Here is a 26,415-nt window from a genome sequence, read left to right on the forward strand (position 1 = left end):
TAGTTTCAGGCCAGCCCAGGGAGTCATGAATGGGGAATGTAGTAATTTAAAAGTGTTTTGCTGCTGGATATGGTGGTGCATACCTTTAGGGAGGCTGAGATAGGAGGGTCACCTTGAATTCCACACCAGCCAAGGAGACGAATCACGAACCTTTTTTTTTTTATCTTTTCCTTTGGTGTTTTTGAAGCAGGGTCTCATTCTAGCCTAGGCTGACCTGGAACTCACTTTGGAAGTCCAAGGTTGGCCTCAAACTCATGGTGATTTTTTTTTGTTTGTTTTGTTTTGTTTTGTTTTTCGAGGTAGAGTCTTGCTTTAGCTCAGGCTAACCTGGAATTCACTATGTAGTCTCAGGGTGGCCTCAAACTCTGCCTCCCAAGTGCTGGGGTTAAAGCCGTGTGCCACCACGCCCAGCTCTCAAGGTGATTTTAACTCTACCTCCTGAGTGCTGGGATTAAAAAAGGTGTGCAAGGCATGCATCACCAGCCTCTGGTCATCTCATTTCTTCTTTTTCTTTGAAGCAGGGTCCGCTCTATCTCAGGCTGACCTGGTATTCACTATGTAGCCCAGACTGGCCTTCAACTTCTGAACTGGCAATCCTCCCACGTCAGTCTCAGGATTGTAGGCCTGGCTGGGTTTTGTTTTTGTTTTTTATCCAGGTAGGGTCTCACGCTAGCCCAGGCTGACCTGGAATTCACTAGGTAGTCTCAGAGGGTGGTCTTTAACTCATAGTGATCCTCCTACCTCTGCTTCCCAAATGCTGGGATTACAGACGTGCACCACCACACCAGGCCTTATTTATTGATTGATTGATTTTTGAGGTAGGGTCTCATGCTAGCCCAGGCTGACCTGGAATTCACTATGTGGTCTCAGGGTGGCCTCAAACTCATGGCTATCCTCCTACCTCTGCCTCCCAAGTGCTGGGATTAAAGGTGTGTGCCACCACACCCAGCTATTTTTTTAAAAAATATTTTTTTCTTTATTTATTTATTTGACAGAGAAAGAGGGAAAGTGAGAGATTGGGCACGTCAGGGCCTCCAGCCACTGCAAACGAACTCCAGTCACATGCTCCCCTTTGTCCATCTGGCTAACGTGGGTCCTGGGGAATTGAACCTGGGTCCTTTGGCTTTGCAGACAAATGCCTTAACCACTAAGCAATCCCTCTAGCCCCTATTTTGTTTTTCAAGACTGGGTCTAATATACTATATAATCCAGGCTAGCCTTGACTGGCAGCATTCCTCTTTCCTCAGCTACCTTGGTACAGGCATTATAAGCCTATATCACCACACTTAGCTGAAAAAAATTTTCAAAAACATTGAGGAATGGGACCAGGATATAGCTCAGTTAGTAGTTGTTTGCCTAGCATTAGCAAAGCCCTAGTCTCAACCCTCAGCACCACATAAAACCAGGTATGGTGTTGTACACCTGAAATCCCAAAACTCAGAAGGTGGAGGCAGTAGAATCAAATGTTCAAGGTCATCTTTGGGGATACAGAATGTGTTTAAGGCTAGCTGGGTACTTGAGACCCTGATTAAAAAGAGAACCAGTTAGGCGTGGTGGTGCACACCTGTAATCCTAGCACTCAGGAAGCAGAGGTAGGAGAATCCCTGTGAGTTCGAGGCCACCCTGAGACTACAGAGTGAATTCCAGGTCAGCCTGGGCCAGAGTGAGACTCTACCCTGAGAAACAAAGTAACAACAACAACATAATAGAAGTCAAATGTGGTGGAGCAGGCTTCTAGTCCCAGAATTTGAAGACTAAGGCAGCAGGATCACTGTGAACGTGCAGCTCCTCGTATCCCTTTATTCTTGCCCTCAGAGTTCTGTGATTTATAAAATATCCCTTTTTAATTTTTAAATTGTTGTGAGTGTGTGTGTGTGTATGTGTGTAGACACATAACGTGGAAGACAGAGGACAGCTTTGGGATGCTGGTCTTGCCTTCCGCCCTGTTTGAAGCAGGGTCTCTTGCTGGTTACCACTGTTAGCCAGATTAGGGAGGCCTGGAGCTTCTAGGATTCTCCCTCCTGTTGTTGCCTTGCATCTCACCCTAGGTGTGCTGCGATTACAGACGGCTGCGTTTGCATGCGCTCCGGTCCTCACGCTTGTGCACCACGGGCTTGATCCGCTCCACCATCCCTGTGGCCCTAAAATACAGCCTTAGTGTCATCATGGAGGGTTCCTTTTTCTGTAAATAACTTTTTTTTAAATTTTTTTGTTCATTTTAATTTATTTGAGAATGACAGACAGAAGGAAGCAGAGAGAGAGAGAGAATGAGAATGGGCACGCTAGGGCCCCCAGCCACTGCAAACGAACTCCAGACACGTGTGCCCCCTTGTGCATCTGGCTAACGTGGGTCCTAGAGAATCGAGCCTTGAACCAGGGTCCTTAGGCTTCACAGGCAAGCGCTTATCCGCTAAGCCATCTCTCCAGCCCTGTAAATAACTTTTTAAACTTACTTCTAGGGTGTTACATGAACTAAGTTCCTGAAAGATTCTGTGATGGTTGTGTAGTCAAATGACACTGAAAATGAAAAATGTAGACCTGTGGAGCGACTGGATTTTTGGTAGGACTAGGAACTGACTCCAGGGCCTTTTACCTGCAAGACAAGCATCTACCACTGAGCCACATCAGCAATTTAGGATTAGCTAAATATTAGTCCAACTTTTCTTAATAAGGTGAAAAAATATGTGGGCTTATGTTTATTTAATAGTGCATGTAACTTATCAAGTAGGTTAATATTTTAGATATTCTTTGTGTACAAAAGTACCAGAAATATTTCTTACTTGATTTTTTTTTTTTTTTTTTTTTGAGGTAGGGTTTCACTCTGTCCAGGCTGACCTGGAATTCACTATGTAGTCTCAGGTGTCCTTGAACTCACAACAATCTTCCTACTTCTGCCCCCCAAATTCTGGGATTAAAGGCATACGCCACCACGCCTGCCTGCAGAAATATTTCTCGAGTAGAATACAAATTCTCTTTTGCTATCACAAAACATAAAAATTAACATTTGTGGAAAACTTCTATTTATCCAAGATTTACAATGTCTAGCCATGATCTTTCCTGTTGTCTATCATTATGATTATTGGAGCTTTAGAACAACTTGATGATAACATAGCTACTATTAATTATGTGCCATTTGGGGCATCTGTTTTTACATGGGTACGTGGGAATAAATCCAGGTCATTAGGCTTTGAAGGCAAACACCTTAACTGCTGAGCATCTCTCCAGCCCCCAAATATTGTGTGACTTTCTTTCTTTCTTGTTTCTCCCCCGCCATCTCCCCACCCCCCTCCACCCCAGGTAGGGTTTTGCTCTTGCCTAGGCTGATCTGGAATTCACTATGTAGTCTCAGGATGGCCTTGAACTCACTCCTACCTTTGCCTCCCAAATTTTGGGATTAAAGGTGTGTGCCACCACACCTGGCATTGTGTAACTTTTTATTTCACTGTCTTGAATGTCAAAACTATTATTCAATTTTGAGTGATTAGGAGCCCTTGTAGTACAGACCTTTAAACTTAAGGATTGGTATAAATATGGTCAGGTAAAGTTTAGAGGTTGCATGAGATAGTTGTGGCAGAATACTGGAAGGAACATAACATTCTGCTTTGAAAAGCAAGAATTTCCTCTATATTGTATTTTTTAAAATTTTATTTATTTATTTGAGATAGCGAGAGAAAACAAGGTAGACAGAAAGAGAGTAAGAGAATGGGTGCACCAGGGCCTCCAGCCACTGCAAACGAACTCTAGATACATGTGCCACCTTGTGCTTCTGGCTTACATGGGTCCTGGGGAATTGAACTGAGGTCCTTTGGCTTTGCAGGCAAATGCCTTAACTAACTGCTAAGCTACCCTACCAGGCCTTTTTTTTTTTTTTTTTGGTTTTTTGTGACATATGGGGTCACATGTAGCCTAGGCTGGCCTTGAACTTCTGATCATCTGGCCTCCACTTCCCAAGTGATGGAATTATAGATGTATGTCACTATGCCTGTCTTTATTTTTTAATTTGCTTTGTTTTTTGAGGCGGGCTCTCACTCTGGTCAAAGATTACCTGACCTAGAATTTATTCTAGAATTTAGCCTACACTGCCCTAAACTCATTCCTGCCTCAACCTCTCAAGTACTAGGATTAAAGGCACAAGCCAGCATGCCCTGCTGCTGTCTCTTATTATTTTGATTTTTCTTTTCTTTCTCTCTCTCTCTTTTTTTTTTTTTTTTTTTTTGGTCTTTCAAGGTAGGGTTTCACTGTAGTCCATGCTAACCTGGAATTCACTATGTAGTCTCAGGGTGGCCTTGAACTCAAGGCGGTCCTACCTCTGCCTCCCAAGTGCTGGGATTAAAGGTGTATACCACCTTGCCCAATGTCATTTTATTTTTATTTGATTTTTTTTCCATCTTATTTTAAAAATTTATTTTTTATTATTATTTTTCTTTTTTGAGATGGGGCTGACACTGTGCAGTCTGGGGGTGGCCTCAAATTCACAGCGATCCTCCTAGTTTTTGCATGTGATGCACACCATACCAGTGGAATGAACTAAAAAATTTTATATTTTGGGGCTGGAGAGATGGCTTAGGAGTTAAGGCCTAGACTGAAAAGCTTATTAAAGGTGTGCGCCACCACACCTGGCCAATTTTTAAAAAAATACAGCTTGAGAGCTGGGTATGGTGGCGCACGCCTTTAATCTCAGCATTTGGGAGGCAGAGGTAGGAGGATTGCCATGAGTTCAAGGCCACCCTGAGACTACATAGTGAAATACAAGTCAGCTCGGACTAGAGTAAAAACCCTACCTCAAAAAAACCAAAAAGAAAAAATATAGCTTGAGCCCCAATCTCTTTCTATCTGTGTTTTTTTCTGTCTCTCCCATTCAAATAAATAAATAAAATAAATGTTTAAAGAATTGAGAATATGTGTGTGTGTGTTTGCAAGCAGAGGGAATTACAGAAAAGAGAGACAAAGAGAGAATGGGTGTACCAGGGCATCCAGCCACTGCAAACAGACTCCAGATGTATGTGCTGCTTTGTGCATCTGCTTTTACATGGGGGCTGGGAAATTAAACCTGAGCCATCAGGATTTGCAAGCAAAGCAAGACTTCTCTCCAGTCCTTTAAATTAAATTTTTAATCTCTTTTTTGTTTTGTTTTTGTTTTTCAAGTTAGGGTCTCGCTCTAGTGAGCTAGAATTTACTATGTAGTCTCTTGAACCCATGACAGTCCTCCTAACTCTGACTCTTGAGTGCTAGAATTAAAGGCAAGTGCAATATACCTGCCTTAGTCATTTATTTTATTTTATATTGTTTTTAGTTTGTCAAGGTAGGGTTCTTACTCTAGCCCAGGCTGACCTGGAATTCACTGTATAGTCTCAGGGTAGCCTTGAACCTATGTCAATCTTCCTACCTCTGTCTCCTGAGTGCTGGGATTAAAGGCATGGGCCAGCCCTCACAGTTTAATCATTTTTTTTTTTTTTTTCAAGATAGGATCTTCTTATAGCCCAGGCTGACCTAGAATTCACTATACAGTCTCAGGCTGGCCTGAAACTCACAGTGATCTTCCTAATCATTTATTTTTGAGACAGGTAGTTTTAGATGGCTAGAACTTGCTCTATAGAGCAGAGTAGCCTCGAGCTCAGAGAAGTCTTCCTGAATGCTGGGATTATATGTGTGTGACACAATGCCGTCTCTGTTTTTATTTAATAGGGACATTAATTACCAAGAATTTTGTCAACATAACAAAAATGTAGATTTTTAAAAAATTTTTCTTGTTTTGTTTTGTTTTGTAACATTAAATTTTTAAAAAAATATTTATTTATGTGAGAGGGAGAGGGAGAAAATGGGCACTCCAGGGCCTCTACGTACTACAAATGAACTCCTGATGCACGTGCCACCTTGTGCATCAGCTTACATGGTTACTGGGGAATTGTACCTGGGTCCTTAGTCTTCATAGGTAAGCACCTTAACCTCTGTGCCATCTCTCCAGCCTCTTTTTTAACATGTTTTTAAAACTATTTTATTTAGCTGGGCGTGGTGGTGCACGCCTTTAATCTCAGCAGAGGTAGGAGGACCACCATGAGTTCAAGGCCACCCTGAGACTACATAGTGAATTCCAGGTCAGCCTGGGCTAGAGTGAAACCCTACCTCAAAAAACAAACAAACAAAATTAACAAAAATATTTTATTTTCCAAGCATAGAGAGGAGACAGAAAGAATGGGTGCACCCGGACCTCTACTTGCTGCAAATAAGCTCCAGATGCATGTGCCACTTTGTGCATCTGACTTGTATGAGTACTGGGGAATCAAACCAGGGTTGTGAGGCTTTACAGGCAAGTATCTTAACTGCTGAGCCATCTCTCCAACCCCCAAAATGTAGATTTTTTGAAGGAGGTTTTAGTCCATGGTTCATTCCAATTGGCATAGTGCACACCTCATGCAAAAGCCAGCAATGAAGTTACACCCTGCCCCGTGCGGTGTCTTCTGAGGAGCTCTGCTGCTGTGAGTCACAGGGAAAGGAACCAGAATGGATTTGATCTAGTTTAGTTTAGGGTGGGGGGGGCGAGTGAGGTAACATTTATAATGCTTTTTTCTTATTTGATCTCATTATTGGGATGTTGGGTTATTCTGATTCTATCACATTAGGAAGGGTGAATTGAAATACTTTATGTTCTGGCTAAGTTTGCTTTGTTTATTTCTCTTTGTTAATGAGGACTTTTGATATTTTTCTAGACCATCTGCTTCCCTTGATTCAGCAGCATTCCAAACTGTGGTATCCTTGGGGTTCTCTTAACATTGCTGTGGTGCAGACAATTTAAGATCAGGTATGACTGACAGGCCAAAACCCCCAGTGAAATTCAAGTTAAACCTGCCTTATACTCTCTGATTTATTTATCATTTGGGTTTCTTTCTTTCTCCTTTTTTTTTTTTTTATGGTGGCCTTTTAGCTGATGTTCACAAGGAATAGAGTCACGTGATGTATGAAGGGAAACATATACACTTCTCTGAGGTTGACAATAAGCCCTTGTGCTCATATAGCCCCAAACTGTGCAAGCAGCGGCGACTCAACGGGTACGCTTTCTGCATCAGACACGTTCTGGAGGACAAGACTGCCCCCTTCAAGCAATGTGAATATGTGGCCAAGTATAACAGCCAGCGCTGCACCAACCCTATCCCCAAATCAGAGGATCGCAGGTAAGAGCTATCAATGGGATCAGTCCTTGACTTCATTAGTAGGCTTGGAAGCTTTCCTTGGCTAACCTTTCTGCCCCTCTGTTTCTTTTGTTGTGCTGAATTTAAATGTTGAATGCTGGGGGTATTTTAAGTCAAATTTGGAATGTTTCTGGAGATGAGGGATAGCAATTTCTTTTAAAATGGAATGATAAAATTTTACCTAAAAACAATATGATTTAGTATTTTCATATTGATTTCATAGAATTTTTTTTTCCTCTGGAAAATTGCTGCTTGAAATCTTGTATTGATTGGTTAGGGTTGTGGCCATGTAAAGTAGTTGCTGGTTTCTGTACTTACCATCTGCTCAGTGAGAGGAATTATGGGAACTGAGTAAGTGTTATAATTGATAACAAGTTAGGTTTTTGTGTTTGTAAAGTAGTAAAAGATTTGTGTTGAATTAAAAATAGCACTAAAATTTAGAAGATTTACTTTCTATCAGATTTCTAAGTAGTGTTGCCATTGTTTTTTTAAAAAAATATTTTGTTTACTTATTTATTTATTTAATAGAGAGGGTAAAAGAGGTAGATAGAGAATGGTGGCATGCCAAGGCCTCCAGCCATTGCACAACAAACTCTAGTTGCATGTGCCAACTTGTACATCTGGCTTATGTACAGGGGAATCCAACCTGGGTCCTTAGGCTTTACAGACAAGCACCTTAACCACTAAGTCATCTTTCCAGCCTGGCCATTGTTGTATAATCTTAACCTGTTTTCGCCAAAAAGAATTCTAAGGAGATTATATGTACAAAATTTAGAAAATGTATTTTCACCTTAGGGATAAATTTTATCTCTAGAGTTGTAACTTTATACTTAAAAAACAGAGTTACTTTAAAAAAGTCAGTCTTAAATTAATTATCTCACATTCTTAGGAAAATTAATACTTTAACATGTAATCTAGTCATACTTCTTTTTCTTTAATTCTTCAGAGATCATATTGATCATTATGAAACATAATGAAGATACATGCTTGTTCTCTAAAAGTTTTCGGATACCATCTGTTGGTTGAAAATTTGAACCTTTTACTTCTGCCTTATACACAAACAACCTTGTCCACAAGCACATATCACCTATATAAATCGGCTGAAAAGAATCATGTGTTTCTTATGTCTTGATGAGCACTTTCAGTGTGAAATGAATACATTGTGTGGCAGAGACCCTACCAAAATGAGCACATAGGACACGTTGCTTTGGGAGTGCTCTCTTAGAATTTCTAATGAGCACTTAAAGCGTCAAATTACAATACCTGAAAGTTAGAAACAGCTGCTTAGTGAGACAGGGAATAAAATTTTAATCTCAGGTGAGGAAGGGACCTATGTATTAGGTTAAACATGTCTGTCTAGCTTGTGTTAGCAGAATGAAAATGATAATTTCTTACCCCCCTTTAACCTGATTGCCAAACTTGGACCAGTTCTTCTCTGTAAGCGCTATAGTCAATGAATTTCGGTCATTTTACCTTAAGTTTAGTTTACAGCAGTTGCAGTTATTATTCTTGGAATTTTTCATTTGTGCTAAAGCAAGTTATCTTAATGGTAAGGACTAACTAAAAGTCTTAAATTTCTTTAAAATATTCATTCTCTGAAACATATGTCTTCTTTGTCTTTAAAGTAGTTTCCTCTTTGTAGAACAGGATAAGGGGAAGGACTTGTATTTCTGTGTTGAAAAGCTTTGCCTGATAAGTACTAAGTTGTACAGTGCTTTTCTGACTTTTTCAGGGTCACATGAATGCAAAGGGTTTTTGTTATTGGCAGGGTTACTTGCAAACTGGCTAAAGTAGAATTCTTTTTGCCCCAGGATCTGGGTTCAATTCATGTCTCACTATGTTTAAACTTGTAGATAAATGTTTATAATTATATTGTATTATGTGTGATTTTATTTAAGCAAGATTAATATTTATTTGAAAGTAAGCACTTATTATTGTTAATACAGTTACTGTTTGAGCACTTAATGACTTGAGATGATTGTATTTATTGTTTTAAAAAACAATAAGCTTTGATTGACAAGATTAGCTGGATATAGTAGCTCAACTCCTTTAATTCCAGAAGGATCTCTGTAGGTCCAAGGCCATCATGGATTACACATTCATGCACACATCAATAAAAACCTCTAAAAACAAAAATTACAAAGAAGACAAAGCTAAAGGGATCTTTTTAATTTCTCTCTTTTACACACATACATACACTCTCTCATATAGTTTGGGCTGTTCTCAAACTCTTACTGACTTGAGGAACATGTTGAAGGTTTTATTTTTTCTTTTTTTGAGGTAGGGTCTTAGCCCAGGCTGACCTGGAACTCACTCTGTAGCCTCAGGCTGGCCAGAGTCTCATGGCCATCCTCCTACCTCAGACTCTCAAGTGGTGCTGGGATTAAAGGCGTGGACACCATGCCGGGCTCTTTTTTTTTTTTTTTTTGACTGTGGTTTATGCGTGTGTGTGCACATTGTTGCAGAGGGGAATGTTGGTGTGTTGCTCTTTAACTCTTCTGTTTTTTCTTTTTTTTTGTTGTTCATTTATTTATTTATTATTTGAGAGTGACAGAGAGAGAAAGAGGCAGATAGAGAGAGAATGGGCACGCCAGGGCCTCCAGCCACTGCAAACGAACTCCAGATGCGTGTGCCCCCTTGTGCATCTGGGTCCTGGAGAATCGAGCCTCGAACCAGGGTCCTTAGGCTTCATAGGCAAGCACTTAACTGCTAAGCCATCTCTCCAGACCTCTTCTGTTTTTTCTTGTGATGGAAGCTGAAGCTGCTGTTTTTCATTCAGACTGGCTGATCAGCCTGAGCATTTCTCCTGCCTTCCCCTCAGCACTGGGTAGGCATGCGTTTTGATGTAGACACTAAGGATTGAAATCAGTCCTTATGCTTTGCATAGCAAGCACTTTTATTGCTGAGTTGTCTCCCCAACCCTGATGTTGAACTATTTGATCCTCCTGCCTCTACCTCCCAAGGGCTGAGATTTCAGGTATGTGCCATTGTGTGTGGCTCCTAAAGGAATCTTCCTTTTTTTTGTTGTTTTTTATTTTTATTTTTGGAGGTAGGGTCTTGCTGTAGCTCAGGGTGACCTGGAATTCACTATGTTGTTTCAGGGTGACCTCAGCTTCTTGAAAGCTGAGATTATAGGTGATCTCCATGTCTAGCATAATCTTGTTAAATATACATATATTAGTTTTTTGAGGCAGGGCCTCACTGTAGCCCAGGCTTAACTGGATTGACTATGTAGCCTCAAGGTGGCCTTGAACTGATAGTGATCCTCCTACTGCTGCCTCCCCAGTGCTGCGATTAAAGGTGTGCAGCACCACAGCCAGCAGTTCTGTGTTGTTTTTTTCTGATACACAAGATGGGCATAATTTAATAGAATTTCATTAATAAGACATTTATTTCTTTAAAACAACATTTTTTTTTTTTTTTTCCGAGGTAGGGTCTCACTCTACCGCAGACTGACCTGGAATTCGCTATGGAGTCTCAGGCTAGCCTTGAACTCATGGCGATCCTCCTACCTCTGCCTCCCGAGTGCTGGGAAAAACAACATTTTAATTACACTCATTATATTCACGTTTTACCAACATACCCATCATTTAAATTAAGGACTAGATAATACAAAACATACTTAAACAGGTTTTGTTTTTATAAAAGTACTTCCAAATTTATAACACTGTAGACTACTTACATACACACATTATCAGGAAACCATAAGCTTCTCTAATGGAAAATATATATATATATACAATGAAACACAATTCACACTGGCTCAATTTATAGGTTTGTCTAAAGTTTATATGTAAAACCCCAACAACTGCTAATTCAGAGAGACACCTAGATGACATTTCAAAGTAATGCAGCAGCCGAATGTTGCCCCAGAGAAAGCAGAGTGCTTCTCAATCTCTACGTTGACTCAAGATTCTTCACTTTATTTGTTTATTTATTTTTTAATTTTTATTAACATTTTCCATGATTATAAAATATATCCCATGGTAATTCCCTCCGTCCCCACCCCCACACTTTCCCATTTGAAATTCCATTCTCCATCATATTACCTCCCCATTACAATCATTGTAATTACATATATACAATATCAACCTATTAAGTATCCTCCTCCCTTCCTTTCTCTACCCTTTGTGTCTCCTTTTTAACTTACTGGCCTCTGCTTCTAAGTATATTCATTCTCAAGCAGAAGCCCAGTCATCTGTAGCTAGGATCCACATATGAGAGAGAACATGTGGCGCTTGGCTTTCTGGGCCTGGGTTACCTGACTTAGTATAATACTTTCCAGGTCCATCCATTTTTCTGCAAATTTCATAACTTCATTTTTCTTTACCGCTGAGTAGAACTCCATTGTATGAATGTGCCACATCTTCATTATCCACTCATCTGTTGAGGGACATCTAGGCTGGTTCCATTTCCCAGCTATGATAAATTGAGCAGCAATAAACATGGTTGAGTACGTACTTCTAAGGAAATGAGATGAGTCCTTTGGATATATGCCTAGGAGTGCTATAGCTGGGTCATATGGTAGATCAATCTCTAGCTGTTTTAGGAACCTCCACACTGTTTTCCACAGTGGTTGGACCAGATTGCATTCCCACCAGCAGTGCAGAAGGGTTCCTTTTTTTCCACATCCTTGCCAACATTTATGATCATTTGTTTTCATGATGGTAGCCAATCTGACAGGAGTGAGATGGAATCTCAATGTAGTTTTAATCTGCATTTCCCTGATGACTAGTGATGTAGAACATTTTTTAATTTTATTTTTTATTTATTTAAATTTTTATTAACATTTTCCATGATTATAAAATATATCCCATGATAATTCCCTCCCTCCCCACCCCCATACTTTCCCATTTGAAATTCCATTCTCCATCATATTACCTCCCCATTACAATCATTGTAAGTACATATATACAATATCAACCTATTAAGTATCCTCCTCCCTTCCTTTCTCTACCCTTTATGTCTCCTTTTTACCTTACTGGCCTCTGCTACTAAGTATTTTGATTCTCACACAGAAGCCCAGTCATCTGTAGCTAGGATCCACATATGAGAGAGAACATGTGGCGCTTGGCTTTCTGGGCCTGGGTTACCTGACTTAGTATAATACTTTCCAGGTCCATCCATTTTTCTGCAAATTTCATAACTTCATTTTTCTTTACCGCTGAGTAGAACTCCATTGTATAAATGTGCTACATCTTCATTATCCACTCATCTGTTGAGGGACATCTAGGCTGGTTCCATTTCCCAGCTATTATAAATTGAGCAGCAATAAACAAGGTTGAGCACGTACTTCTAAGGAAATGAGATGAGTCCTTTGGATATATGCCTAGGAGTGCTATAGCTGGGTCATATGGTAGATCAATCTCTAGCTGTTTTAGGAACCTCCACACTGTTTTCCACAATGGCTGGACCAGATTGCATTCCCACCAGCAGTGCAGAAGGGTTCCTTTTTTTCCACGTCCCCGCCAACACTTATGATCATTTGTTTTCATGATGGTGGCCAATCTGACAGGAGTGAGATGGAATCTCAATGTAGTTTTAGCTTCCGGTTAAGATGGCGGCGTAGGTACCACACCAAAGCAGCCTAGGGGGGAAAAAGACCAAAAAAACTCAGCAAAATACACACTTTTACTAAAAAGTGAGGTGTATAGGAAATTGAAGTGGCAGCGGAGAAGTAGAAGAGTTCCGGAGCATCCAGAGCCTGCACAGGCGGGAAAAGCGGATTCGGCAGCTTGGCCAACCGCCGCGGGTGCGGCGCACCAGAAAGCCGCCAGGCTCGGCTCCTGCCACAGGAAAAGCCAGGTGCGGGAGCTTCCCCTCACACCGCACTCTCCGCAACTCCGGAAACGTGAGGGGAGAGCGGCAGTGAGCAACGGAGGAGCAGACCGCAAGGTAGAAGAACGCTTGGAGCAGCGAGAGAACCAGAGCAGCTGCGGCTCCCTCCCCTCCCCCACCGCCTGAGCCCAGCTCCGGCGAATAGAGCAGCGGCCCGGGACCCGGCCATGCCAACTTGGGCCGACAGCGGGACCCAAGCAGGAGCAGAGTTCGGCAGCAACATCAGCGGCTCCAGCACCGGTAACAGCGGCCCCAGCAGCAGCGGACCCAGGAGTGGCAGCAGCGGCAGACTCGGCGGCATCAGCTTCAGGGTGAGCAGCGGCAGTGGACACAGCAGCAGCAGCTTCGGCAGCAGTGGTGGCTCCAGCAGTGGCAGCTACAGCAGCAGCAGAGGCTCGGTTTGCCCCGCAGGAAAAGCAAGTGCCCAGCTCCAGAAATCAGAACAGCAGCCCGACGACCCAGGCAGCAACTTGACTGAGACCAAAATCATCCAAGGTAACTGGGATTGCACCAGGGAAGGGTCTCACTTGGTTGCAAGCTGACTTGGATCCCTCAACAGACCAGAAATCTTAACCTCTTTGTTGATAGAGGATCTGGTCGTTATAATAACTACTCTTGCATACATACGCAGGGCTGTTTTTGATTGAATGTGTACAGTGTTTAGTTAAATTTTAGAATCTACCTGTATTTTATTCCACTCAGCCTGCTTGAATACTCCTATAGCAGGGAAACTCAATGTACTTTTAATCTGCATTTCCCTGATGACTAGAGACGTAGAACATTTTTTTAGATGCTTATATGCCATTCGTATTTCTTCCTTTGAGAACTCTCTATTTAGCTCTATAGCCCATTTTTTGATTGGCTTGTTTGATTCCTTATTAGTTAACTTTTTGAGTTCTTTGTATATCCTAGATATTAATCCTCTATCAGATATATAGCTGGCGAAGATTTTTCCCATTCTGTAGGTTGCCTCTTTGCTTTTTTCTTTTTTTTTTTAAAACACATTTTTTTAAATTTATTTATTTGAGAGCGACAGACACAGACAGAAAGACAGATAGAGGGAGAGAGAGAGAGAATGGGCGCGCCAGGGCTTCCAGCCTCTGCAAACGAACTCCAGATGCGTGCGCCCCCTTGTGCATCTGGCTAATGTGGGTCCTGGGGAACCGAGCCTCGAACCGGGGTCCTTAGGCTTCACAGGCAAGCCCTTAACTGCTAAGCCATCACTCCAGCCCCTCTTTGCTTTTTTCACTGTGTCCTTTGCAGTGCAAAATCTTTGTAATTTCATTAGGTCCCAGTGGTTAATCTGTGGTTTTATTGCCTGAGCAATTGGGGTTGTACTCAGAAAGTCTTTGCCAAGAACAATATGTTGAAGGGTTTCCCCTACTTTTTCCTCTAGCAGTTTCAGAGTTTCCGGTCTGAAATGAAGGTCTTTAATCCATTTGGATTTAATTCTTGTGCATGGCGAGAGAGAAAAATCTATTTTCATTTTTCTGCAGATATATATCCAGTTTTCAAAACACCATTTGCTGAAGAGGCTGTCTCTTCTCCAATGAGTATTTTTGGCATTTTTATCGAATATCAGGTGGCTATAGCTACTTGGACTTACATCTGGGTCCTCTATTCTGTTCCACTGATCTACATGTCTGTTTTTTGCCAGTACCATGCTGTTTTTGTTACTATGGCTCTGTAGTATAGGTTAAAATCAGGTATGGTGATACCACCAGCCTCTTTTTTGTTGCTCAGTATTATTTTAGATATTCGAGGTTTTTTGTGATTCCAAATGAATTTTTGGATTGTGTTTTCTATTTCCATGAAGAAAGCCTTTGGAATTTTGATAGGGATTGCATTAAATGTGTAGATTGCTTTTGGTAAGATTGCCATTTTCACGATATTGATTCTTCCAATCCAGGAACAAGGGATGTTTCTCCACTTTCTAGTGTCTTCTGCAATTTCTCGCTAGAGTGTTTTAAAGTTCTCATTGTAGAGATGCTTTACTTCCTTGGTTAGGTTTATTCCAAGGTATTTTATTTTTTTTGATGCAATTGTGAATGGGAGTGATTCTCTGATTTCATCCTCTGTGTGTTTGTTGTTAGCATATATGAAGGCTACTGATTTCTGTGTATTTATTTTGTATCCTGCTACATTGCTGTAGGTTTTGATCAGCTCTAACAGTTTGATAGTAGAGTCTTTAGGGTCCTTTATGTATAGAATCATGTCATCTGCAAATAATGATATCTTGATTTCTTCCTTTCCAATTTGTATCCCTTTTATGTGTGTCTCTTGCCTTATTGCTATGGCTAAGACTTCCAAAACTCTGTTAAATATAAGTGGGGACAGTGGACACCCTTGTCTTGTTCCTGATTTTAGTGGAAAAGCTTCCAGTTTTTCCCCATTTAGTAATATGTTGGCTGTAGGCTTGTCATAAATAGCCTTTATTATATTGAGATATGTTCCTTCTATTCCCAGTCTCTGTAGGACTTTTATCATGAAGGGATGTTGGATTTTATGAAATGTTTTCTCTGTGTCTAATGAGATGATCATGTGATTTTTGTCCTTCAACCCGTTTATGTAATGTATTACATTTATAGATTTGCGTATGTTGAACCATCCCTGCATCTCTGGGATAAAGCCTACTTGGTCAGGGTGAATGATCTCTTTGATATACTCTTGTATTCTGTTTGCCAATATTTTGTTGAGAATTTTTGCATCTATGTTCATGAGGGAGATTGGTCTGTAATTTTCTTTTTTTGTTCTATCTTTGCCTGGTTTTGGTATCAGGGTGATGCTGGCCTCATAGAAGGAGTTTGGTAGAATTCCTTCTTTTTCTATTTCCTGGAAAAGCTTAAGAAGCAATGGTGTTAGCTCTTCCTTAAAAGTCTGGTAAAATTCAGCAGTGAATCCATCCGGGCCTGGGCTTTTTTTAGTTGGGAGATTATTGATAACTGTTTCGATCTCCATGTTTGTTATAGGTCTATTTAAGTGATTAATATCATTTTGATTTAATTTAGGTAGGACATATAGATCAAGGAAACCATCCATTTCTTTCAGATTTTCATACTTTGTAGAGTATATGCTTTTATAGTAAGTCCCTATGATTTTTTGAATTGCTCTGGAATCTGTTGTGATGTTACCTTATTCATCTCTGATTTTATTAATTTGTGTCTCTTCTCTCTTTCTTTTGGTCAGATTTGCTAAGGGTTTATCAATCTTGTTTATCCTTTCAAAGAACCAACTCTTTGTTTCATTAATTCTTTGGATTGTTCTTTTTGTTTCTATTTCATTAATTTCTGCCCTAATCTTTATTATTTCTTCCTGTCTACTGATTTTTGGTTTGCCTTGTTCTTCTATTTCCAAGGCTTTAAGGCGAAGCATTAGGTCGTTTACTTGCGACCTTTCTAATTTCTTAATATAGGCACTTAAGGCTATAAATTTACCTCTTAGAACTGCCTTCATTGTGTCCCAGAGATTTTGGTATGTTGTGTGCTCATTATCATTTGACTCTATAAATTTTTTGATTTCCTTTTTGATTTCTTCATTGACCCACTCATCATTTAGTAGTGTATTGTTTAGTTTCCATGATTTTGTGTATGCTCTATAGCCTTTCTTGCTACTGATTTTTAGTTTAATTCCCTTGTGGTCAGATAGAATGCAAGGAATTATTTTAATTTTCATGAATTTGTTAAGACTTGCTTTGTGTCCTAATATATGGTCTATTTTAGAGAATGTTCCATGTGCTGCTGAAAGGAATGTATATTCTGCAGCATTTGGATGAAATGTCCTGTATATGTCTGTTAAGTCCATTCCTTCTATGACCTCATTTAGTCCAGATGCCTCTCTGTTTATTCTTTCCTGGGATGACCTGTCAATTGATGAGAGTGGGGTGTTAACGTCACCCACCACCACTGTGTTTGGTGTTATCCGTGACCTTAGTTCTAATAGTGTTTGTTTGATGAATTTGGGAGCCCCCATGTTAGGTGCATATATGTTTAGGATTGTAATGTCCTCCTGTTGGAGTGTGCGCTTAATCAATATACAGTGACCTTCCTTATCTTTCTTGACTAACGTCGGACTAAAGTCTACCCTGTCTGATATTAGGATAGCAACCCCTGCTTGTTTTCTAGGCCCATTTGCTTGAAACACCGTTTTCCAACCTTTTGCCCTAAGATAATGTCTATCCTTTGTAGAAAGGTGAGTTTCTTGGAGACAACAAATTGTAGGATCCTGCTTTTTAACCCAGTCTGCAAATCTATGTCTTTTCATTGGGGCATTGAGGCCGTTGATATTAAGAGATATTATTGAAAGGTGTGTATTTATGTTTGCCTTTTTTTTGTGTGTGTGTGTGTTTCCCGTTCTACCTGCGCTCTATTCTGTTAACTAGTATTTGAGTATTGCTTGTTTTTTCTAGGTTCCTTATATGTGTGCTTTTCCCTTTCTTCAGCATGGAGGATTCTATCAAGTATTTTCTGTAGAGCTGGTTTTGTCTTCAAATACTCCTTTTACCTGCTTTTGTCATGGAATGTCTTTATTTCTCCATCTATATGAATGGATAACTTTGCAGGATAAAGTAACCTTGGTTGACAGTTGTTATCTTTCAGAACTTGGAATATATCACTCCAAGCCCTTCTGGCTTTAAAAGTTTGTGTTGAATAATCTGCTGTAATCCTGATGGGCTTGCTTTTGCAGGTTTTCTCTCTAACTGCTTTTAATATTTTTTCTTTGGTGTGTGTGTTTGGAAGTTTGATTATGATATGGCGAGGAGATTTTCTTTCTGAGTTTTGTCTGGCTGGGGTTCTAAAGGCTTCCTGTATCTCCATTGGCACCTCTTTCCCAATTTGGGGGAAATTTTCTTCTATGATTTTGTTGAAGACGCCTACTATGCCTCTGGAGTGGAGTTCTTCTCCTTCTACTATGCCCTTAATTCTTATATTGGATCTTTTCAGTGTCCCGAATATCTTGAAATTCCCACTCATACTTTTCTATAAGTTTGTCTTTCTCTTTGTTGGACTGCATTAGGTCTGCCACCTGGTCTTCTAGCTTAGATATTCTGTCCTCTCCCTCATCTTCCTACTGGTGAGATTTTCTACAGAGTTTTTTATTTCATTAACTGTGTTCTTCATTGCTAGTAATTCTGACTGGTATTTCTTTATTATTTCTATTTCCTTATTTATGTCTTGTATTGCCTTCTTTATTTCATTAAATTGGTGTCCTGCGTCTTCTTTGATTCCATTGATTTCCTCTTTGATTTCTTCTTTGATTGTTTTGATGTGTTCTTTGACCTCTTTGAACATATTTATAATCATTCTTTTGAACTCTTTCTCAGGCATTTCCTCTCTTTCTCACAGGAGGACATTTCTGATGCATTAATACTTTTAGGTGGATTTATATCGTCTTGCTTTTTAGTGTTTCTTGTGTTATAATGCATATTTTTTTGCATCTTGGATTAAGTTAATGCTTGGATTTTCTAGCTAGCTGTGTATTCTTAGCTGTATCAATTGATTTGATGTAATATATTTTCAGGGTAGGACCTTAAGGTGTTAGGTGTGGCTCTTAAGACTCTCAGAGTATCTACAAAGATGTTCTTAGGGGTTGAGTTTCCCTGCTATAGGAGTATTCAAGCAGGCTGAGTGGAATAAAATACAGGTAGATTCTAAAATTTAACTAAACACTGTACACATTCAATCAAAAACAGCCCTGAGTATGTATGCAAGAGTAGTTATTATAACGACCAGATCCTCTATCAACAAAGAGGTTAAGATTTCTGGTCTGTTGAGGGATCCAAGTCAGCTTGCAACCAAGTGAGACCCTTCCCTGGTGCAATCCCAGTTACCTTGGATGATTTTGGTCTCAGTCAAGTTGCTGCCTGGGTCGTCGGGCTGCTGTTCTGATTTCTGGAGCTGGGCACTTGCTTTTCCTGGGGGGCAAACCGAGCCTCTGCTGCTGCTGTAGCTGCCACTGCTGGAGCCACCACTGCTGCTGAAGCTGCTGAAGCTGCTGTGTCCACTGCCGCTGCTCACCCTGAAGCTGATGCCGCCGAGTCTGCCGCTGCTGCCACTCCTGGGTCCGCTGCTGCTGGGGCCGCTGTTACCGGTGCTGGAGCCGCTGATGTTGCTGCCGAACTCTGCTCCTGCTTGGGTCCCGCTGTCGGCCTAAGTTGGCGTGGCCGGGTCCCGGGCCGCTGCTCTGTTCGCCGGAGCTGGGCTCAGGCGGTGGGGGAGGTGAGGGAGCCGCAGCTGCTCTGGTTCTCTCGCTGCTCCACGTGTTCTTCTACCTCGCGGTCTGCTCCTCCGCTGCTCGCCGCCGCTCTCCCCTCACATTTCCGGAGTTGCGGAGAGCGCGGTGTGAGGGGAAGCGCCCTCACCTGGCTTTTCCTGTGGCTCGAGCTGAGTCTGGCTGCTTTCTGGTGTGCCGCGGCGGTTGGCCGAGCTGCCGAAGCCGCTTTTCCCGCCTGTGCAGGCTCTGGATGCTCTGGAACTCTTCTACTTCTCCGCTGCCGCTTCAATTTCCTATACACCTCACTTTTTCGTAAAAGTGTGTATTTTGCTGAGTTTTTTCCCCCCTAGGCTGCTTTGGCGTGGTACCTACGCCGCCATCTTAACCGGAAGTTGATTCTTCACTTTTTGTTCTCAAATGTAGGCCCAGGCCACGTGTTTTCTCTTATCTTTCATGACACTCGTACTTGTATCACGGGCAGTACCACCCAACCTGCTCTCTTTAGAGTTTGGTAACCAAGATATTTCTATCATCTTTGCCTTGTATTTTCACCTCTCTTGAAAAGGCCTGTAAGGAAACTTTCTATGGGAGGTGGTGAAGACGTCACACCATGTCACTCTCAGATGGCAAACAAATATGAAACTTGTTCAGTTTCTTTAAAAGGTATTTTTAAAAATATCTATTTATTTAATTATTTATTATTTATCTGAGAATGAGAGAGAATGAGAATGGGCATGCTGGGCCCTCCAGCCACAATAGATAAACTCTAGACACATGCGCCACTTTGTACATCTGGCTTACCTGCGTCCTGGGGAATTGAACCTGGGTCCTTTGGCTTTGCAGGCAAGCTCCTTAACCACTAAGCCATTTTTCCAGCCCTTTAAAAAATATTTTTATTTGTGTATTTGCGAGTTTGGGTGCGGGAAGAGAATGAATGGGTGCATCAGGGCTTGATGTATGTGGGGACTAGAACTTCAGGCTGTCAGACTTTGTGAGGAAGCACCTTTTTAAAAAAATATTTTATTTATTTTTTATTTAAGAGAGAGAGAGAGAATGGACACACCAAGGCCTCTAGCCACTGCAAATGAACTCTAGGTACATGCACCACCTTGTGCATCTAGCTTTACATGGGCACTAGGGAGTTGAACTCTGGATATTAGGCTTTGCAGGCAAGTGCCTTAACTGCTGAGCAATCTTTCTAGACCCCCTTTAAAAAAAGAAAAAAGTAAGCTGGGGTGGTGGCTCATGCCTTTAATCTCAGCACTTGGGAGGCAGAGGTAGTAGGATCGCCATGAGCTTGAGGCCAGCCTGAGACTATACATAGTTAATTCCAAGTCAGCCTGGGCTAGAGTGAAACCCTACCTAAAAGAAAAGAAAAAGAAAGAGAAAATGAAAAGGAAAATGCCTTTCCCCTGTACCTCAAGCTGGCCAGGAAAATGCTATGTAGCTCAGGCTACGCTCACACTTGTGACCCTCCTGCCTTAGCCTCTTGAGCTGTGCGATCACAGGCAGTAACCGCCATACCCTACAGGAATGGGTTTTTCTTTTGTTGATTTGTATGTGTTGCATGTGAGTGTGTCTGCATGTGTGAAAGTGGGTGCAAGTGCACATGTGGTGGTCAGAGGACAGTTTTAGCTCTTTTCTCACTCTGGATGTTGTACATTCTCACTGCACTGTTCTTTCTTTCTTTCTTTTTTTTTTTTTTCTTTTTTCGAGGTAGAGTCTCACTCTGGTCCAGGCTGACCTGGAATTAACTCTGTCATCTCAGGGTGGCCTTGAACTCATGGCAATCCTCCTACCTCTGCCTCCCGAGTGCTGGGACTAAAGGCATGCGCCACCACGCCCGGCTGTACTGTTCTTGACCCCAGCTTTCTGGAAAGTCTCCTGTCTCTGCTTTCCGTTTAGCTGAGAACAGGCTGCTGTGATATGCTAATCAATGGCCAGAGTGATGAAGGGCTGAGGGGTGGCTGCCTGTTGATTTACCTCTCTTGGATTACTATTTTAAAAGAACTTTAAAACTTTATTGATAACCTCCATAGGTATAGACAGTATGCCATGATCATGATCCTAACCTCTCCCACCATCTTCTCTATTTGCCCTCCCAAATAACCCCTTCACTGAATCTCTTTCCAATTAGCCTCTCTTCTAACTTGAAGTCATCATTTCCCCTGCTATTACGCAGGTCTTGTGTAGGTAGCCTCAGTCCCTATGAACACCATGGCCACTTTGTGTCCTCCTCCCCTCTTTTGGCTCTTTACATTCTTTCCACCACCTCCTCCCCAGTGGTCCCTGAGCCAGGAAGCTGTTGTAGAGATGTCGCCCTTAGTGTGGAACACTCCGCTGTCCCTTCTCAGCACTGTGGTGAGTTTTCAGTCTGGAAAGGCAAACTTCTCTAATCCAAAGTGAGAATAGCATTGATATATGGGCATGAACATAAGGATTTAGAGGACAAGGTTCCCCCTCACCACCAAGGTAGGGTCTCACTCTAGCCCAGGCTAACCCAGAATTCATTCTGTAGTCCCAGGCTGGCCTCATTCACAGCAGTCCTCCTACTTTGGTCTCCCCAGTGCTGAAGTCAAAGGCGTGTGACACTACTCCCAGCTTAGGCAATTTGGTGAGCATAATATATTCATTTAACCAGAGAGCAGTAGTAGTTTCCCCCTACGGTGTATGCTCTGTGGTGTTATAATCTATAGCACTAGCCTCATTTACTAGCTGGGACTTCCTACATGTAAATAAATGATCAGTTTTGACTTTAAACTTTTTTTTTTTTTTGAATGTAGGGCCTTACTCTAGTCCAGGCTGACCTGGAATTCACTTTGTAGTCTCAGGCTGGCCTTGAACACACAGTGATCCTCCTACCTCTATCTCCCAAGTGCTGGGATTAAAGACATGTGCCACCATGCTCCTGCAAGCCTGGATTTGGGGGTGGCTTTTTTTTTTTTGTTTGTTTTCAACTTTAAAAATTTTCTTAAAGTAGAAGGAGCTGGGTGTGGTGGCGCACGCCTTTAATCCCAGCACTCGGGAGGCAGAGGTAGGAGGATCGCCATGAGTTTAGGGCCAGCCTGAACTAGAGTGAGACCCTACCTCAAAAAACAAAACAAAACAAAAGTCAAAGGGGTTGGAAAGATGAAAGATGAATCAGTGTTTAAGGAAAAGCCCTTCCTGTCCATGTATGAGGGCCGACACAGATCTGAGACACTGAGTTTGATTCATTGGAACCCACATAAATAGCTAGGTATGGCCTTCCATGTCTGTAACCCTAGTCCTATGGGGAGGAGAGGCTAGTGAATCACTGGGGCTCACCTGAATCAGTGAACGAAACTCCTCAAGGAAAGCACACAGGTGAGCTGATGGAAGGGGCAGCAGATGTTTTCCTGGCCTGGCTGCATGCAGGTGTACTGTGTTGTACATACTCCACATCATGCCTACTGCACACAGGCACACACAATAAGAAAAGAAAAGAAAAGAAAAGAAAAGAAAAGAAAAGAAAAGAAAAGAAAAAAACTGTATTTCACCTTTTTTGACTGAGAAGCTAATGCTTCCATTAAATGTTACATTTTTCTCAATACTGGGGATTGAACCGCAGGCCTTACACACTTGTGGCAAGTTCTATACCAATGAGCTTCTTGTCCCAAACTTTTTCTTGGCATCCCAAGCAGTTGGAATTACATGTATATGCTACTATGCCAGCTACCATTTACTCTTTTGTGTGTATGTTTTTTTTTTTTTTTAATATTTTACTTTTTATTTGAGAGAGAGAGAAAGAGGCAGGTAGAGAGAGAAAATGGGTGCGCCAGGGCCTCTGGCCACTGCAAATGAATTCCAGATGCATGTGCCATCTTGTGCATCCAGCTTGACATGGGTACTGGGGAATTGAACCTGAATCCTTTGGATTTGCCGGCAAGTGCCTTAACCACTAAGCCATCTCTCTAACCCTGTTGGTTTGTTTTGATACTGTGTCTTATGTACTCCAAGCTAGCCTTAAACTCACCATGTAACTAAAGATGACTGAAGTGCTTATCCACCTGCCTAAACTTCTCAAGTGATGCCATTACAGTTGTATGCCACCATACCTGCTACCATTTATTCTATATTAATTTTTTCTTAAGTTCTTAGTTAGTAGTCATTCCCAAGACCCCTTTTCTTGATGCCTTCAGTCTTATGAATCTACTTTGTTAAGGGATATATGGGATCTAGCTCAGACTTGCTACTGTGCTCTGGAGAAATCACGTGCTTGCTGCAATGATAGATTCCATCCTTAGTAACTTTGGGAAACACGTTCATGTGGTGTCTCTCTTGGAATGTCCTGTACACATTGTGATGCATAGTGTGCTTTGTTTTTCAGCAAAAACAAGCACAACAAAATTGTTATATAATTTTGGTTAGCCATAATTTTCTAAATTGACTAAAGCATGGAAATAATGTTTTAACGGCATACTAGTTGACATACTGTTGAAACTCTATGAAGAATATTAATTTGGAGAATATTTCACAGGTAAAACCCTCTACAGGTTTTCATCATGGTTAATTGGCATAATCAGTATTTATTTTGTCATTATGTAAAAGAACTCCATCTTTTTACAGTATTTTTTAAAAAATATTTTTTATTTATTTATTAGAGAGACAGGAGAGAATGGACATGCCAGGGCCTCTAGCCACTGCAAAAGAACTCCAGACACATGTGCCACCATGTGCGTCTGGGTTATGTGGGTACTAGGGAATCAAACTTGAGTCTTTAGGCTTCACAGGCAAGCGTCTTAACTTCTAAGCCATCTCTCCAGCCCTTTTTATAATATTTTGTATGGAAAAAGTAGCCTGTCCATTCTTGAAGGCTTATGTTCCCAACAGGTCATTCAGGGTTTTTTGGTTTGGTTTTGTGAGATATGGGTCACATGTAGCTCAGGGTGTCCTTGAACTCATTACATAGCCAAAGACGACCTGAGCTCCTCATCCTCTTGCCTTTGCCTCCCAGATGCTAGGATTACAGGCCTGTGCCAGCATATTCAGCCTTTGCTGTACAATGTTTAACGTGTTAGGAGTCACATTTTGTGACATGTGGCTCTATATTCTCCTTTCAGTATGTATAATGAATGTTTTCTCATGTGTGTTTGTGCTTTTGTAGGTACTGCAACAGCCACTTGCAGGTACTTGGCTTTATCCCGAAAAAAGAGAGGAAGAAAAAGAATGATCCTCTAGATGAGGTGAAGGTAAGGCATCAGATGGACACCATGGCTTTTAGCCTCACGGTGCCCACGTTGGCCTTGAAGATGCCCAATGGCCTGGATAGCATGTCCCTCTCTCCACCCGGGGCAAGGGTCCCTCTCCACTACCTGGAAACTGAGCTGGAAGACCCTTTTGCTTTCAACGAGGAAGATGATGACCTAAAGAAAGGGGCAACTGTGAGAAAGAAGTTGCAGAGCAAGTTGGCTCAGAACCGGCAGCGCCAGAGAGAGACAGAGATTTTAAAAGTTCAGCAAGAGCACTTTAGTCCCCCTCCCGCCCCTCCACAGCAGCAGCCTCCACAGCAGCACTCCCACCTGTCACCTTCACCCACTTTAAAACCTCCAGCGCCACCGCAGGGCTCAGTCTGCAAGTCACCTCAACCCCAGAACACCAGCCTACCAATGCAGGGAGTGGCCCCCACCACACACTCTATAGCACAAGCCAGGCAGTCCTCTCATAAGAGGTCTCTGCCCCTCCTGCCATCCAGTAGGGCTCCTGTCACGGAACCACCCAGGACGGACCGTGTCCTCATGAAAGCCACCGCCTTCTCTCCCCACTTGTCTTGTATCAGTCGACTGCAGAGACTGGTGAAACTGTGCACCCAGAAGCATCAGCTGGACATGGATCTGTTTCCCCATTTAGGTGAGCTGTCCTCTGTTTGAATATGAAATGTCTTCTCTTGCATGAGGCTTCACACTCTTAACCACACATCCATGGCAGAGGTAGAACAGGGGCCAAGTGACAGCACAGGTCCTATATTAGATAGACTACCTTAAAGAAATATGCTCCGGGAGAGCTTGGTTCCTGGGCTTGGCAATTGAGGATTCCAAGTCAGAGCTTTTATTAGTAGCAATAGCAGTGTTTACAAAATAGTTGTGTTTTGGGTATGATTTCATTTTTTTTCTGAAGGGAAGGTCTTGCTATGTTATTTCTAATGCCTCAGCCCACAGACTATACATGCATTCTGTGTTTTTAAAATTTTATTTTATTTATGTATTTAATCATTATTTAAGAGAAAGAAGCAAACAGAGAGAGAGAGTGAGTGAGTGAGGATGGGCACGCAAGGGCCTTCTTCCGCTGCAGATGAACTTCAGATGCATGTACCACTTTGTGCATCAAACTTTACATGGGTAGTGGGGAATCAAACCCAAGTTATCAAACTTTGCCAGCAAGCCTTTTCAACTGCCGAGTCATCTCTCTAGTCCATGATGATTTGTTTCTTGTTTGTTTGTTTTGTTTTTTGAGGTACACCCAGCTATTCCATGTTTTTTTTTTAATATATTTTTTATTTATTTGTAAGCATAGCGTGAGAAAGAGTGCATATGGGTAAACTTGGGTCTTTGGTCACTGTGAACGAACTCCAGGTACATGTGCATCTGGCTTTACATGAGTACTAAAGAATTGAACCCTGGTCAACAGGCTTTGCAAGCAAAGCACTTTTAAGTGCTGAGCCATCTCCCCAGCCCACTCTGTTTTATTTTAACTTTTTAACTTTTAAGAAGCCAGGAATAGGGCAGCATTTGGAAGGCAGAGGAATGAAGATCGCTGCAAGTTTGAGACCAGCCTGGTTTATAGTTCTAGACCAGCAAGGGCTACATAGTAGAACCTATCTCAAAAAACCAGTAACAAAAGAACAACCAATAAAACCAATCCCAACCAAATCCCAGGCCCCAAAACTTTCAATAGAGAAAATTACCAATACAATTCATGTTAATGATTGAAAGGTAGCAACATACAAATATATGATTAATGTAATCAAATGTCTAGCTTTCCTTTATTGATTTGAATCCCAAGATTATATATAGATTTCTGTATTTGCTACTAATACTGTGATTGAATTTTTGTTTACTGTTATTGACAGTAAGGATTTGCTCTGTAGCTCAGGCTGTTTTAGCCTACTAAGTGTTGAAATTTTAGATACATACCATTATGTCTGACTTGTTTTGGTTTTGAT

General features: G+C 41.5%; 1 protein-coding gene across 5 annotated transcripts in view; it reads left to right on the forward strand.

Moving 5' to 3' along the window:
• Ino80d (INO80 complex subunit D) overlaps nucleotides 1-26,415 on the forward strand; it is a 102,289-nt gene that overhangs the window by 22,232 nt on the left and 53,642 nt on the right. For all 5 annotated transcript variants that reach the window (XM_045147595.1, XM_045147596.1, XM_045147593.1 and 2 more), the window contains exons 3-5: nucleotides 6,708-6,799; nucleotides 6,923-7,169; nucleotides 24,361-25,103. In XM_045147595.1, the coding sequence (XP_045003530.1) occupies nucleotides 6,952-7,169; nucleotides 24,361-25,103 (961 nt within the window). In that variant the 5' untranslated portion in view covers nucleotides 6,708-6,799; nucleotides 6,923-6,951. The remainder of the gene's footprint in view (nucleotides 1-6,707; nucleotides 6,800-6,922; nucleotides 7,170-24,360; nucleotides 25,104-26,415) is intronic.

This window comes from Jaculus jaculus, chromosome 4 (assembly GCF_020740685.1).
Source record: "Jaculus jaculus isolate mJacJac1 chromosome 4, mJacJac1.mat.Y.cur, whole genome shotgun sequence".
Classification (NCBI taxonomy): domain Eukaryota; kingdom Metazoa; phylum Chordata; class Mammalia; order Rodentia; family Dipodidae; genus Jaculus; species Jaculus jaculus.